At 34.6% G+C, this 18153-nt stretch overlaps 1 protein-coding gene across 4 annotated transcripts in view; it reads right to left on the reverse strand.

Annotated features, from left to right (window-relative positions):
• Positions 1-8160: 8160 nt before the first annotated feature.
• The window catches only part of suclg2 (succinate-CoA ligase GDP-forming subunit beta), a 253960-nt gene continuing 243967 nt past the window's right edge, over positions 8161-18153 (reverse strand). For all 4 annotated transcript variants that reach the window (XM_087271811.1, NM_001386309.2, XM_087271810.1 and 1 more), the window contains 1 exon segment: positions 8161-9191. In XM_087271811.1, coding sequence (XP_087127937.1) covers positions 9076-9191 — 116 coding nt within the window. In that variant the 3' untranslated portion in view covers positions 8161-9075.

An 18153-nucleotide genomic window follows, 5' to 3' on the forward strand; every position in this document is an offset into this window, starting at 1 on the left:
GACTAACAGCTCGGTTGGTTAAACTGCACGTTAATAGCATTTTTCTAGCCGTCTGATCTCAGTGCATCAGCGGGTTGGCTGTTTTTCCAGTGTGTTTTTGTGTTGTGTGTGTGTTTATGTCATCCTCGCACCTGCTCCAAACTCCACCAGGATGCTGGAACATCTCATTATCGGGCCGTTTTAAACCAAACGCTCTTGCTTTCACTTCTGTTTTAATTAGAGAGGCTTTTTCAGAGGTCACATGAAATGAGCTTTTAATTAGTGTCAGCCATCAGTTGATTTCCTCTTTATTGAAGCCGTCTCTCTGGATACCTCTTTGTAGTTAATTGGATCAGAGAAGCACTCACAAATACACATACAAATCACTGTCGAAAAGTTTGCGCCAGAAGAAAGTTTGTCAAACAAAAAGAAACTAACAAATATTTGAAAAGACGGCACGGTTGACTGCCAGCAGTGTATTCAGTCGGCACCTTTGTTGCGTCCTCGTTTAATTAATAAAGGCCCATTAAGCACTCGTTGACAAAGGAGGATAATATACAGTCCCAGATGGGGAAGGAGGAGCAAGGGAAATGAGAGAATGAGAGCGGAGAGACGGCTGATTGGAGCTTTCACCATGTAAATGAGGATATAGAACAAGTAGAGTTGTGCTTGAAACAGCGAGTGCGTTGAAAAACTGATTGTAACTCTGTCAGACATGGACAGATGAAACAAAACACACAACAAGCGATTTGGGGGGAAATGTTAGCAATGCCTCAAGGTGCTTCAGCCTTGGGGGAAAAAAAACTGAATAATCCACGACAAGTTAAATAGCATCATTTTGATATTTCAAATTATAAATAGAAACTATAATTCAGTAAAAATATAATTCCTAGATAGGGATATGTTGGCACAATCAAATATCAAAGTAATTTTACAGTTTTTTAAATGTGTTATCACTAATTATAACATAATATTTTTATGTGAGGGGACGCTGGACAAAGGAGTGCGAATCCAAAAGCAGGGGAATGGTCAGGCAAGCAACGGTCAACACATGGGCAAAGAGATGTGTACAGGTAATGCAGAGTCGTCATCAGTAAACAAGCAGATGGTGAAAAGGCAGGAAGCAGACAGGAATAAAAAAAACAAAGCAAGGCTCAAACATAGCAGGACAAAACAAAGGCAACACGTCATAATGTTCACAGTACAGTTTAACAAGACTGTGTGTTTGTGTGTGACTGTGTAACCATGTCTGTTTGTTTGTCCGCTGTATAAATAGGCCATCTAATCAGTTCATGAGCAGCTCCCAGCCGTGTGTGCGTGTGTGTGTGTGTGTGTGTGTGTGTGTGTGTGTGATATCAACAGAAAACAGGTGTGTGTGTATGTGTGTGTGTGTGTGTGTGTGTGTGTGTGTGTGGTGCTTGATGGGATTTGTAGTTCTTTATAGTGGCAGAATTGAAGTCCATGTGAAAGTGAAGGTTCGATGAGGATTAGATTGCTGGTGATCGTGACAATATTAATATCACACAAATAAAAAATGTTATTATAATAGAATAAAGATAGTAAATAGCAAAATAAAGTAGTATCAATATGTAATAAATTATTGTTAAGGGGTATAACATGGTAGCTGATGTCATATTAATAATATTAATTTACAATTTAAATACTGGTCATCCACATATTAAAATATATAGAAATGTACCAAAATATAAACGCCTACAAATAAATACATTGTGTGAACTCAAATATTAGACCAATAATTGATCCAAAAGTGATGCACACAACACGAAACATGACAAAGATCGAAAGATGTTACTCAGCATGAAATAAATTGAAAAATTAGTAATTAAATATATATATGGACATTTTTGACATGTCTTTGGTTCTCAGAAGCAGAAGTCATCAGAGTAGTGTCTATATTGTTGAATATAACTAATATTTTAACAAATAGTTTTGCACTCCTATTTGCTTCAATTGCGAAACAGTTGTATTACAATCATTACAAATACTGCAGAAGACCTATTGGAACCCACATGGATGCAAAATTCTCACAGAAATCTGAAGAAAAATCATGGTTTGCTGTTTACATTCAGTATGGAGATGTGTGAGAGATCTGCAAAGTGGATGGCAACATCTACAGCCTGAGGTATCGAGACATTTGTGCTGCTCATTACATTACAAACTACAGGAGATGGCAAATTATTTAGCAGCATAGCGTTCCTTCTCATACTTCAGCCTCCACATCAAAGTTTCTGAAAGCAAAGAAGGTTAAGGTGCTCAAGGATTGGCCAGCCTAGTCGCCAGGAAAAACATTTTTGAGCATGTTTGGAGTAAGATGAAGGAGGAGGTATTAAAGATGAATTCCAAGAATCTTGATGAACTCTGGGAGTCCTGCAAGGACACTTTCTTTGTCATTCCAAATGACTTTATAAATAAGTTGTTAGAGTCATTGCAGAGATGTATGGATGCAGTCCTTCAAGCTCATGGGAGTCATACACAATATTAATCTTGTTCTCTCCAGACTGGACTATTGCAACTCTCTACTAGCCGGGCTTCCAGCTAACTCTATCAAACCTCTTCAGCTGCTTCAGAAAGCAGCAGCACGAGTGTTCTTTAATGAACCTAAAAGAGCGCATGTCACTCCGCTACTCATCCGCTAACTGTACTCAAAAAAAAAAAAAAAAAAAAACTCACATTACTAATGCTTTGCTTCTTACACTTTACACACCTGAAACTTGCCTACATCACTTATTCATTGTTGCTCTTATAGTTGTGTAAATTGCTTCCTTGTCCTTATTTGTAAGTCGCTTTGGATAAAAGTGTCTGCTAAATGACTAAATGTAAATGTGAATTAATTATTTTTCCACTGCACTTGACTGTACATTATTTCTGTTAAGTGACAAGACTTTTGTCTCAGCAAAGTCAGACCTTACTGTCCTAATTAAATAATTAAAAATCATGGCAAGGTCATATTTTATTTTGACAAAATAAGCTTAATCTAGAGGCCATTGCCTTTCATATAAGCCACTTCTGATACCAACTGATCAACTAGAAGTTATTATTTGTTGTTCATAAACTTGAGTAGGTGACAAGACTTTTGTCAGGTAGTGTATGGTGAAAGAGTATGTTGGTGAGAACATAGATGTCATAGAAGTTGCTGTCACTTCCTTAGCGTGTTAGAAACACTCATGCAGAAGAGTTTGACTTATATTCAATCGTTTATTGCAGAAGTAAAAAAACAAAAATCAAATATACAGTAGTGTTAAAAACAAAGAAATGTTAAAACTCAAAACCCAAGAAAGTCAAATAAATTTACAAACATTAATTTAAAAAGAGGCAGTCAAGTGTGTCAGTTTTGTAACTTCCTTTCTATTCGATCCTCTACCTTAAAACTCCACTCCGTGTTAACCAGACAAAGAGAGTAATTTAAATCGATCTTAAAGTGCTTCAATTACAGAAACCCAGGCTGCAATTCTATAAGAGGGAAATGGATTTCTTGGCCCATCTGTGCTATATGGCCAAACCATGAGACCTGAATATAAAGCACTAGACTAGATAACAAAATCAACCACCTGAGAGCGCTTTCGGCCAACATTTTCCTTCAGCCTTGTTGTAAAACATATCCATCGTTGTCTTTTATGGCTCTCCGCAATAATGGCGTGCAGAAATCCATGAGACGAGGTGCTTTATGAAGTTTTACAGTGACAAAAGGCAATCCTTTAGATGATAAAACCTCCTAAAGCTCAAGGACGGTGAGAGGTCAGGAAAGACTGGCAGACTTATTCCACAGGCATGTTTTCTGGAAACTTCTAGCTGACCTTGAGAAGTACCAAATGCTACTTCTATACTAAACTCATACGGAGGAGCTTTAGACGTCAATATTAGACCATAACGTACTGAACTGGCAGCAGATAATGAGTGCATACCCCATTGCCTGACAAGCCAAATACAATAGCGATAACCCATCTACCAGCAATGAGCTAATAAATTTGTGGCTGTTACCACTAAATGACACAATAAATAACCAATATTCTTGAACGGATGACTTGACCTTACTGTCCAGGGAGAAAATTGCGTATTTTACGTAGAGGCTGGCGATCAGTTTCACGCTAAACTCAAAAGACAGATTCCCAAAGTGGCAATTACCGTTTTGACATCCTTTCTGAGGAAAAAAAGTGACCGCAATCCTTTGAAAACTGCAAGTGAACAATTACAAGGGTGTATGTAAAGAAAGATGGCTTTTTAAAATGCAGTTTACATAATGAGAATAGGATATGGAATGGCTTTCATAGTACAATGTGACAGCTAGCTATAATTATCCCTGGACTTCACAGTCAGTATCATCTTAAATTTAGTTCACCTCACAATAATAATGAAAAAATTCAATTTTTTACCCACCCTTATGTCCTTTCAAAATTATAAGACTTTTGATAATCCTTTAACAAAGTTTATTTGTTCAAAACTCTAACACTTCAAAACTTCCATAGAGATCAAAAATCAAATCTATAGGAATCCAGCCATTAATAGTCTTCACTTTAGATTAGGTCACACAACTGCATGAAGTTGAGTTAATAAAGCATGTATTCACATACAAATTAACTATTAGTATATGCCTGAATAAAAAGATATAAATGTTAATTTTAATAATTTCTTAATAATTTACTAACCAATTCTGACTGATCTTAAAAAACAGCCAACTACTCTTAAATAACTGGTTTGTAAATAATGCAATACTTAATTTATTAATGAAAAGTGAATCAATAAATTATGAAAATACAAGTATTAAGCACATTATAAATGTGTTTGTAAGTCAGAATACAGCATTTGTAGCTGCAGTTATAAACTGTTTACTAACATTTATTATGTAGAGTTAATGCTTAACAGATAATGAATTTATTATTTGCTAATGCTTATTAAATGGTTCATAGAGTGTCGTTATTATAAAGTGTTACCGTCATTTTTTTTCATTGCATTTACTTTCCCCGACACAGGCATTCAGTGACCTCTGAATTCTACAATGACGCCACAAGAGCATATTCTAACAAGACTCGAACAGCACAGTCTAATCCATCAACACACTTGTATTTGACACGGTGAAGGAAGAGCTTGAAATAGGCAATTATTGAACCATCTACTTGATTTACACCCATCCACACTTCACCTTCACATGCAACTTTTATGGATAAGTACACAACGACATGACATTACTGGGCCAAAAACCAGCACTTTGCAAGCCGTGAGGGTTGATTTTGGCATCCTCGCAGCTTTTGGCTCACAGATCAATTCGACTGCGAGACTGAAGAGTGAGAATTGAGCGTAAGGCAGATTGAAAAAAAAAAGTGTAAGAAGACGAGGAGAAAGTGAGACAGAGGTCTGTTGCTCGAGGCACTTGATCCGGTCCGGCTGTCCTCTCACATTGCTTGACAGATAATCCATTAAATGTTCCAACCCGCTGACAAGGATAGATTTCAGAAAACGCCTGTGAATGCACATTCACACACAGTATAGTGCTGTAATTGTTATTACTGATTTAAATACACATTTTTGCTTATGATACTCCTATTTACAGGCAGAGACAGAGGTCTATGTAATAATATGAAAGACTATCAAATAAAATGCAATATTTTTGCAAAAGAATACAGATGTTTAAAGATATTGCTCAGGGAAATGCAATACTTTCGTGCTAACTTTTTACCTAAAACAAATTGATAACTACTAGAATGGCCATTGCCATCATTCTTATTGTTCATATTATTCTACTGATGTTTCAGAATAAATCTCTAAATGTTGTCATATTGGCGAAGCAGTGGCGCAGAAGGTAGTGCTGTCGCCTCACATCAAGAAAGTCACTGGATCGCTGGTTCGAGCCTCAGCTCAGTTGGTGTTTCTGTGTGGAGTTTGCATGTTCTCCCTGCGTTCGTGTGGGTTTCCTCCGGGTGCTCCGGTTTCCCCCAAAGACATGCGGTACAGGTGAATTGAGTAGGCTAAATTGTCTGTAGTGTATAAGTGTGTGTATGAATGAGTATGTGGATGTTTCCCCAGAGGTTGCGGCTGGAAGGGCATCCGCTGCGCAAAAACTTGCTGGATAAGTTTGCGGTTCGTTCCGCTGTGGCGACCCCGGATTAATAAATGGACTAAGCCGACAAGAAAATGAATGAATGAATGTTGTCATATTCGCAAATATGTTTTTCGATTTGTCTGCAAGCATGAGAGCAAATGTTTTTTTGAAAGACATGTTTGAGGTAAACATTAGTTTTTGCTGTCAAGGTTTTTAGTGAGCAGAAAGTTTCTAGGATTTTTAAATGCTCGATTCAACATTGAAATGCTCAGAACTTGCATTGTTAGAATTAAGTGTAATGTACTCTACCTGACACAAGTCTTGCCGTATATCCAAGTTTTAGGAACAACAGGTAATAACTTGACCTCTAGTTGAACATTTGCTATCAGAAGTTGCTTTTATAAAAGGCAAAAGTCTCTAGATTACGCTTATTTTACCAAAATAAAATATGATCATGCCTTGATTTGTATTTATTTAATTAGAACAGTGACAAGTCTTGTCACTTAACAAATAATGTACATTATAGAATTATGGTGCAGTGGAAAAAGTATTATTATTGTGCATGACTCCTATGAGTTTGGAGGACTGCATCCATACATCTCTGCAATGACTCAAATAATAATTAAATAATATATTATATTATTGTATATTATTATATTATATTTATTATATTATATTTAGAATTGGCAAAGAAAGCATTCTTGCAGGACTCCCAAAGCTCATCGAGATTCTTTGAATTCATCTTCAATGCCTCCTCCTTCATCTTACCCTAGACATGCTCAATTATGTTCATGTCTGTTGACTGGGCTGGTCAATCCTGGAGCAGCTTGACTTTCATTGATTTCAGGAACTTTGATGTGGAGGCTGAAGTATGAGGAGTAGTGCTATCCTGCTGGAGAATTTGCCCTCTCCTGTGGTTTGTAATGTAATGAGCAGTAAAAATGTCTTCATACCTCAGGCTGTTGATGTTGCCATCCACTCTGCAGATCTCTTGTATACCACCATACTGAATGTAAACAGCAAACCATGATTTTTCCTTCAACAAACTTGACTGATTTCTATGAGAATCTTGAGTCCATGCAGGTTCCAAAAGGTTTTCTGCAGTATTTGTGATGATTAGGATGCAGTTTAACAGACGATTCATCAGAAAAATCTTCCTTCTGACACTTTTCCAAATGATCTACTAGAAGTCAAGTTATTATTTGTTGCTTTTACAACTGGGATCGACGACAAGACATTTGTCAGGTAGTGTATACATATTTAGGAAAAAGTCAGGGTACTAAAGTTATATGGTTTGTTAACAAAGTTGATAAATTACAACTTTTATTCAACATGACTGCCTTGGTAGTTGTAGTGTCATAGAAGCATAACACTTTTGTAAGATAATTCAAATGTTTACAGAAAAAAAATATTTCTCAGGGCAACACATAATACATTTTAACATAAAATCATGTTTTGCAGATTCTCAGTGGAACAATACTTTGGCAAAAGAACCCAAAAATCATGTGTGTGAATACTTTTCCGAAGAAATTCATTGTTTCTCAAGCAAACACAATAATTTTGAGTTACACTTAAAGCTGCACATTCAATTTGGGAGAAATGCTATCCTATTGCAAGAGAATGCAAAGTTTCTTAAGAAAATGCTATACTGTAGCAAGGAAATTATTCACAAACATCTCAAGGGAATTTAATATTTTGGCGAGAACATTGTTTTCCACCGAATGTAAAGTTTCTTGAAGGAACACAATACATCTACGAATTAACACAAAAGGAACATATTGCTCTTAAGGGAACACAATATTTCGGACCACAAGTTGTTTTGAGGGTGAACACAATATTTCAGCATTTTTATATTTACATGCTTTTATTTAGCAGACGCTTTTATTCAAAAAACTTACAAGTCAGCATAAAATAAGCATTTTAAATCATCAGAGCAGCAGTTTATAAATGTATTATATAAATATACTTTTTATTTCAATAACCTTTTTGTGGGAATGCAGTGGGTTTTTTTTCGTTTCTTGAGTAAACTGTATTTATTCAGAAGAATGGAAGATTTCTTGACAGAACACAATACTTTCTGAGATAATACTGAATTTGTGAAAGGCAAAAGAACGAAAGAAAGAATATATCATTCAAATCTTCTTTTATTCTAAACATTTTGACTCATTTTTAATGTACATTAACTTTGAAAATACATTCAAGATTACAAAAAGTTAATTACATGTATTATGGGCCTTTAGGTTTTAAAACATCTTCATGACAGGCACAGTATAAAAACTACACCAACATTATGGAAGAAAAAAAAAAACTAATGCAAATATAAACCATGATGCATACAGATATAACAGATTTATTTTCTTTATGTAATCTAGAAACTTTATAAATAATTAATTTACTATCCAATAACCAATTAGGCAGGGGAATTACAGGCATGTAGAGTTTTACATTTTATACCAATAAAAAATTTCTATCACACCCTTATAAACAAGATAAACCTTTAAGTTAAATAGGGACGGTGATATCATATGGAGATCAGGAAATCAATATCAGATTTAAGATGTACTTCACAGTTCAATCATACAAAAATGAGGCAATTCCACCACACGGCATTTTAATGGTTTATGGTTTACTTAAGGCAAATAAAAACTAGAACGGAATTAGAACTCACGTGGAATGCAGTTAAGCTATTACTATTAATCATTTCAAAGCTTAATTAAAAATAAAAATCCATACTTATAATCGGTATATGAAACTTTGCATAAAAAGGCATACAGTAAGGCAATGAATGTTCTGAAAATATTTGAGCTACAGAAATGGCTGCATTTGGATGACAAAAATATCTCAACCCAGCAATCGTAAGATGTCCCTGAAAACGTTCTGTCCATAAAAAAAAAAAAAACTGTATATATAAGTAGCTGTTGTTCATCCGTGTGTGAGTGAATGAAGTGTGTATGGCTCTGTTTGTTTCTGTCTGCAGCTCTGTTGGTGATTCTGTTTATCGGTATGTCTGTTGTGTGAATGTGCATTATGAATATTTGCATTTATTTCTTGGCAATGGCGGCGACAGCTTTGCGGGCGGCATCATCGAGGTCAGTGGCTGAGGTGATGGGCAGACCGCTCTCAGACAGGATACGCTTCGCCTCATGGACGTTTGTTCCTGGACAGGGAAGCAAAACAACAACAAAGATAAATCTTTTAATGTGGATTTTATGGCTTTCTATTTTGTTCTGATGAAAAAGCACACTATTGCTCTGAGGGATGCATGATATACAATTGAAATCAGAATTAATAGCCCTTCTGAATTAATAGCCCCCCTGTATATTGTTCCCCCATTTGTTTTTCTTATCACATTTCTAAACATAATGTAATAGTTTTAATCACTCATTTAATAACTGATTTCTTTTATCTTTGCCATGATGACAGTACATCATTTTTATAGATATTTTTCAGGATACTAGTTTTCAGCTTAAAGTGACATTTAAAGGCTTAACTAGGTTAATTAGTCATGGTAATCATGCAAGTCACTGTATAATAAAGGTTTGTTCTGTAGGCATTCGAAAACCAATATTGGGGGTAGTGATACTGAACTTAAAATGTCTTTTTATTTTTATTTATTTATTTTTTTTTTATGTAAAACTGTTTTTATTCTAGCCAACATAAACCAAATAAGACTTTCTCCAGAAGAAAACTATTATAGCAAATACTGTGAAAACGTCCTTGCTCTGTTTAACTTAACTTAGGAAATACTTGAAAAAGAATTCACAGTAGGGCTAATAATGTTGACTTCAACTGTTTATTGTCTCTGTTTTTTTTAATATATTGGATATTTATTTTTACATGTAGTAATAGTTAATGTTAGTTTTCATAAGTGCGTCCAACATTTTATCTCAATTTTGACTTAATTTTAACCATTACTAATTATTAGCTATTTAACGATTACTGATTATTATTTCCTGAAACAGTTTACCAGATTACCACAGAAATTAATTTTATCTTTGTCTATTTGCTTTGTTTTAATGTCAAACTTATTTTAAATCAGCATGTTTTGTGTATATTGTGTTAGGTCTACAATATCCTTATTAGGTTTAATAATATAACAATAAACAAAACGATCCACATTAATATATAAATTAATTAAAACATATTTATATATATCAGTATTTAGATTGCACAGTGGCTCAGTGGTTAGCACTATCACCCCTCAGCAAAAAGGTTGTTGGTTCGAGTCCAGGCTGGAATAGTTGACGTTTCTGTGTGGCGATTGCATGTTCACCCCGTGTTAGTATGGGTTTCCTCCGGTTGCTCCGGTTTACCCCAGAGTCCAAAGACATGCAGTATAGGTGAATTGAATTAACAAAATTGGCCATAGTGTATGAGTGTGTGTGAATGCCAAAGAGTGTCTGGGTGTTTCCCAGTAATGTGTTGCGGCTGAAAGGGCATTCGCTACATAAAACATTTGCTGGATAAGTTGGCGGTCATTCCGCTGTGGCGACCCCGGATAAATAAAGGGACTAAGCCGAAGGAAAATGAATGAATATTATTATTTGATTGCATTGATATATAAAAGATATAAACAGTATTAAAATGCAATAATATTTCTCAAAGTTTTTGTAAAGCAGTTCAAATCTAGTATTTTTAGTTTAGGTTTAGACTTTATACTATAATATAAATCAATTCAATTTTTATAAATAACTAAAAGAAAAGAAAAATATATAACAATACACGTTATATGGTGGATCACAAAACCTTTAGTCTTTATATCGCATGGGTATATTTTGGGTTTTATGTATGGGTCAAAAAAAGATTTTCTTTTGTGCCAAAAATCATTAGCAGAAGTAAAAGTAATTAAAGTAAAAATAAAGACATTTATGACTGGTTTTGTGGTCCAGGGTCATATACTAATGTTATATTATACAATTATATTATACAATTATATTATATTATATTATATTATATTATATTATATTATATTATATTATATTATATTATATTATATTGCCTTAACATAATATATATATATATTTATTAATACTTGAATCATTAAATTCAATGTCACAAATAGGCCAACTTTTAAAAAATATTCACAAATCAAAAATAGATAACAGACAATTTATACAGTAGATATAAAACATAGTTTAGACAAGATTTATAGGTAATTTGTAGCTTTAAACAATTACTGTACTTCACATTACACATTTACAAACTATAAATAACATAAAAACCCAAAATATAATATTCTAAGATAATTTATACAGTCATAAAAGAACTGTAAAAATGTAAATAATATATACACATGAAAATAAAAGTATAGTCTCAGCACTACCATAATTTTCAGTCTAAGGCTGTGAATTCATCCATAACTGACAGCTGACGGATCTTAAATGAACAAGGTCAGAGTGGTTGAGCATCAGGCAGAATGTTGGTGGAGTTTGAGGATTGTGTCTGCTATTAGAAATGCTCTGTCTTTTGTTCCGGTGGCTGGAAGGACATGAGCTCTTCCATTGGCTGAGCGTGCAGCGGGTTTTTGGGTTGTGTTTGTAACAGCTGTTTGAGTCCCGTCTGAACACACACTGGATGATTTTGCTCGCGCCACCCTTGCAGTCTCTACAGTGAGTCTGAATGTCAGTGAACTGTGGCCCCCTGACACGGGGCCCAGGGCCAACACACCAAAACGCATCAGAAAGTACTCCACAGGGGTCAAAAGGAGGATGGAGAGATGAAGGCAATGGAGAGAAGAGACAGAGCAGCTGCTGAGGACAGAGGTGCTCATTTCACAGGTCAATGTGCAGCTTCAGGGACAAAACCCTCACAATCACTGCAGATCTGACTCATACAACACAACTGTAGAAAAGGCACAGCTCTCCTTTATACTTTATTTTTATTATTTTATAGGTGATTTGATCATTGATAATCATCAGATTATAATGATGATACATAATAATAATAATAATAATACATAATAATTAAATAATAATAACAATATAATAATAACAATAATAATAATAATAATAATAGCAGCTTTAATAATCACTTAAAAAATTAAAGTGGTTTGGTCAATGATAATCATCAGATGATAATTTTCATCAATAATAATAATAATAATAATAATAATAATAGTTTTAATAATGACTTGTTTATTAGAGAAGTGGTTTGATCAATAATAATCATCAGATGATAATGTAATAAATAAATAATAATAATAATAATAATTTAATTGAAACATTTGTCTTTCCACTATACTTTTTAATATCTACTTTTAATAATTTTATAAAAATTTTTACCTTTAATTTATTTGTACTCAATTATTCAAATAAATATCTTACTACATAATTTTGAAAGCAACAATATTCACACATCTATTTAAAATGAGATTTTTATTAAAATATGGTATACACTTTTTTTGCTTTGGTTAATTTAGCAAATCTTGTTTTTAAATGTAACTCTTATTATACATTAATGTTATTAGTTTATTACTTTAAATATGAATACTATAGAATCGTATGTAACATTATATTTAATTATTCAAATAAGCATTCTGTGATATTGACATAGGTTTAAGTGATTCCTAAACACTTTATTATTTACCATATCATAGTTTGTAATAAGTAATCATAAACTTTGTTTTTATATACTTGTAAATATGTTATCTATATATGTAACTTTTGTATTTTTAATTTAGTATCATGTTTTATGTAGTAAAAATAATGATAACATTACATTTTAAAAGTTGTATATAATAATAATATATTGTTTTAACTACTATATCCTGTGTGTGACTTATTTTACCGAATAATAGCTACGTATATGCTAATATGCAGTTTTTAATGATACAAAAGTTATGATGATAATAATAATAATAATAGTAATAATAATAATAAACTATACTACAGCCAATTAAGTTTATTCAATTCACCTATAGAGCATGTCTTTGGATTGTAGGGGTAACGGGAGCACCCGGAGGAAACCCACACCAACACAGGGAGAACATGCAAACACCACACAGACATGCCAACTGGCCCAGCCGTGATTCGAACCAGCAACCTTCTTGCTGTGAGGCGACATGTGCCAACCACTGCCAACATGCTGTGCAAATAAGTAGCTCATATTCAGTCATGCAATAGGCCATCCTCTAAATCCTCAAGTTTTTATGACCCAATTATCCTGTACACATAGTAAAATCTGACCATTGACAGATTAAATCCACAACATTTCTTATAATAATGCATGCACATTCACACAGCTGAGTTTACAATGCAGCCACATGTATGCCTCATATAAAGTGTGTGTGTGTGTGTGTGTGTGTGTGTGTGTGTGTTGTCCTGCCGTGTAATTATGATAATCCTCGCTCTCTCCGGAGAGAAGATGCTCTAATCAATAGCAGTTTCATGAGGAATTCAATTACCAGCACCACTTAACTACTGATATTTCAGCGCTTTTGTCCGCTCGCACAATAACTCATTTCTAACACGTCTCCCACATTTGGCAGCACAAAACAATCAATTGTATAATTTCATTAGCGGAGAGTATAGGATATCCAGAGGCCAGCAAGAGCAAACTTCAACAAAACACTGGAAAGAATACACACATTTATGTTTATTTGGGACTAGGGGGGATTCTGAGGGCTTTTTGCGAGTCATGTCTCTCTGTCTGTGCCGTATGTACTGTATTGGTTGTGATATTACATAGATAATACTGTATATTATTGTAAGTGGACAGTTTCAGTCTCAGCCACTGGGTGCTGCTAGAGACCAACTTTACACCAAACCAGTCGGCGTGAATTAGTATGTACTGAATTATGTCTACTGAACAAAGCTGACTTGGGTAAAATAGCAAATGTTTAAACATAAATGTTCATTATAAGACTGACAGAATCTCTGATGATGCAGAGATAATGATAATGAGATCTGAATGGGCCTTTTCTGCTAAGAAAAAATAAAAACTACTTAAATAAGAGTCATCATGCATAAATCATCTTTATGACAATATCATAATGGAGATTTATTTAATTTGTTTGGCTTTTTTGAATGAAAGTAATAGTTCTTTTTATTAGGATGGCTGTTTTCAACACTGATAATAGTATGTTATTTTATTTTATTAATTACTGAAGGATCATATATGACACTTATGATGACTAACAATGCTGAAAATGAACAGGAATCCATTTAAAAATACGGTATCACTTTAGTTTAGGAATTAAATCCCTAACTAGTGGCTTATTACCTGTCTATAATTAAAATACTGGCTCTTTACTTTAAAAAAGAAAATATTCTGCATGATATTTTTTCTACATTCCTATTATCTACCTAATATCTAAACCAGGGGTGTGCAAAATTGGACCAGGAGGGCCAGTGTCCTGCTGAGTTTAGCTTCAACTTCCTTCAACACCTGCCTGGAGGTTTCTACTATACCTAGGAAGAGCTTGATCAGCTGGTTTAGATTTGTTTAATTAAGGATGGAACTAAAATATGGATACCGGCCCACCAGGAGTTTGGACACTTCTGATCTAAACCAAACTACTACCTTAATAATTAGCAAATCAAGAGTTAATAGTTAATAGTTTATTAATCAAAATAATAACAATAATATTATCAAAAATATTAGAATATAAGATAGAAAACTGTCATTTTGAGCTATAAATATTTCATTATATTACTGTTTTTATTGCATATTGGATAAAATAAATGTAGTTTTGGTCAGCATATACAGTTGAAGTCAGAATTATTAGCCCCCTTTTTATTTTTTTCCCCAATTTCTGTTAAACAGAATTTTTTCAACACATTTCTAAACATAATAGTTTTAATAACTCATTAGATATTTTTCAAGACACTTTTTTCAAAAATATTAACAACCTTAATTTTTATCATTAGTGCAAATACATTCAAAACTGCAAGATATCCTGGTGAAAAAAAATGATGTAAAGTTCTAAACTCCATTACTCCATCCAAGTGATTATCCATTATATATGTTTTTTTCCAACTGCTTACACACAAAATCTTTTCATATCACACAATTGAACCTTCGCTAAGCCCCGCTCTCCTTAGTTACTGTTGCTACGCCTGTCAAGCGTTCGTGCCTGGCACTTCGATTACAATGTGTATGCGCTGGTGTCAGACATTGTCAGGGATATAAGTCATTTTTGACAAACAGGTGAGATATCTGAGAAAGCCAGACAAAAAAGGACTGCAGTATGCATTGCAGCATGCATTCACCACATAATAGGCAACAGATTAAAAAATAATTTTATTAAACTTGAAGCTAGGTTAGCCTAGCCACCTCACATGCTAACCAATTAACAGCTTAGTTCATGCTCAGCTGGAGAGGTGAAATTTAAAAATAATCTAAGAATAACAAATTAAACTGTCATTTCTCTCGTTTAGCCAAAAAGTCAGATAGATTAACTGTTGTGCAACGAAATATAGCATTACTAACCAACGAGGAAACACGCATAAACAGTGCTTCTACATAGTTTATTCATAGAAAGAACACCCAAAAAGGGGAAACTCATGGAAAATTAGCATCATTGACCTATAACAATATACAGTACCTATTACTGTCAGTATGTTTATGTGCTCTTTATTCATTTTCTATTCTAATTTGCAATTGAGTGGAAAAAATAGTCAATTGAAATGCAAATCAAAGTATAAATAGCAGAAGTGACCAGATAAATTTTCCCTACCGACAAATATTAATTCAACACCAAATATAAAAGCAGACACTAACCCACTATAACATCGTCACCAATGACTAAATCTCCAAAAGAGCGGCGAAAACATCAGTGAATTGTACCTCTGACATGGCCATGAGGCTTATACATTATTGAAAAACTGCTGTGGGTAAAGTATATTGATCTCAAGTGCTATGTTTGTGATCGTATCTCGGTTCTGTTCTGTTGATATGTAATTTCAAATATTCGCAGCTTGAAACAGATGGAAATATGATTGGTATTAGTATGACTGGCGAGGGTTTAAACGGAGCAGTGCTCATATTATCAAGCGAAAAAAAAGAAAAAGACAGCTGGGAAACCATACCTGCTTTGTATTTTTGTAGGAAACACAATTTAGATCTTTTTAGGGCAAGAGGTGTGTGAGTTATTGCAGCCTATAACTGTCACTACCCTGTCCAAACTTTAGGGATACCGGGTATCAGATTTGCACAATCTATATGCACAACGCTTTGGCCTGTTTCCCCATAGCTCAAAAGCTTGACAGAGCTCCTGCGTCTAGCTACGGTTGCTAAGCCATGATTGGTGGGTGGCAGTTTTTGGGTGTAGCTTAGCGAAGTGTCAATTTCTGAAACATCTCACTCAAAATGCAGAACTAGACAGCAACTCTCCAAAACTATAAGCTATTTCTCACCCTTAAACTAGGTTTTCAATTGCATACACACTTCTTTTTCAAAACACTACACACATTGCTCTACAATTACGTACAACATATTGTTGTAAACCAAAAATTTTACAGAAAGCTACTTGCTGTAGATAACAAGATAACACACACGCTCCTCACATGTGGAAACACTAATTTCTTAACTGATCACCAACCAATCACTACTTTACAGTAGTAAAGGCATATAAATAGGTCAAAGGTAACAGGGCTATTCTGAGTTAAAAAAAAAAAAAAAAACTTATCCACAATTTGTTTTGTACCTTTTTCTCAGCCTGGCTCTGCAAAATGCATATATTCAACCCTATGCCCAAATGATGCTTCTCCAGGCAAAGGACACTAAAAAGGTGTACAACCACCAGTATCTGAGGTTTTCGCTAAAATGACCAAGTACGTACTAAGCGTGAAAGTGAAAGACTGAAGTAGTTACCTGATAGATTTTAAAATACTGAAGAGTCGTCAGATATAGACAAGATTAATTAAATATCACGTTTAACAACAATAGTGAGATGCGATCCAGCGGTTCATCCTTGAAAAACTGCCCAACGTGCACTGATGTCTGGGGTTTCGTGCTCGGAGCACCCACAAACTGCGTGAAGCTCAGACGTGTGCATTTGCTGCAATGCATGCCAGAGTGTGTGTGTGTGTGTGTGTGGTCACATGATGTGCGTTTTCAGTGTTAGTGTGGATGGAGAGCTGTTGAGAAATGCTAGGTGAAACATAGTGTGGACGTGGATCGTTTTTATTCTAAGATGCCATTTTAAATCTAAGACGTATTAGTGTAAGCAGGGCCTGTGTGTGTGTTTTTCGTGAGCGGGTTGCTGCTGCGATGGTGGCGGGCACCGTCTATCAACCCAACCCTAGCTTCTTTAATAATTGTACAGACATGCGGCTAAAATCGCTGTAATTCATTAGAAACATGCATTGTTTCAAACGTTTAAATGTTGTAAAACTCATTCTTGATCACATTTGATGATGATTGAGCATCACAGCGAGCTCAACAGATTTTTTAAACCCAATTGCTTTGCGCACGTCCTGTCTTTTTGGATATGATTATATGCGGTATTGCGGAGACATGTTAATACGGGGCTGTCAATCAATTCGGTGGGAGGGGAAACCACATTGCTATGTTGCGTTGCTTTGTGCCTCAAAAGGGGAGGGATTTGGATCCTATTTTAACGTCAGGAATTAAAATTAAATAAAAAACAACAAGACTTATTGTCTTTATATCACTCTAATATGAAAATGGACACACTATACCTACACATAGTTTTGTCCAAACAGCTTCCAAAAGATTATTTCTATCATATAGGTGCCCTTTAAATTTGAATAAGTGTTGATGAACATATATGGTATGCATATACATTGTCTTTCATTAAGAGAAAATTGTGGGCTTGAATGGATGAATCACTGTACTGCTGACTCAAAAACAGGATGCTCATTCACTGTAGAACTGATTCATAAACAAGATGCTCATTGACAGTCTATGGTGCATGTATGAAGGATCTGATTATGTGTAAATGTACTTGAACTGTACACACAGTCATTTGTACCAGAAGACTTTCTTGGTAAGGTGGACTTATGGAGAAGTCTGGTCTAAGAAATGGGTCTGAATCAATAGGCAGCTAATACAACTAAACTCTAAGCTGGGAACCATCTTATAGCGATCTGTCAGACATGATCAGCCCCAGACAGAGAGACAGAATAGAGGATCGATCTGTAAGCAGCACGCTAACT

The sequence above is a fragment of the Danio rerio genome, chromosome 11, assembly GCF_052040795.2.
Source record: "Danio rerio strain M-AB ecotype USA chromosome 11, GRCz13ab, whole genome shotgun sequence".
Taxonomy (NCBI): domain Eukaryota; kingdom Metazoa; phylum Chordata; class Actinopteri; order Cypriniformes; family Danionidae; genus Danio; species Danio rerio.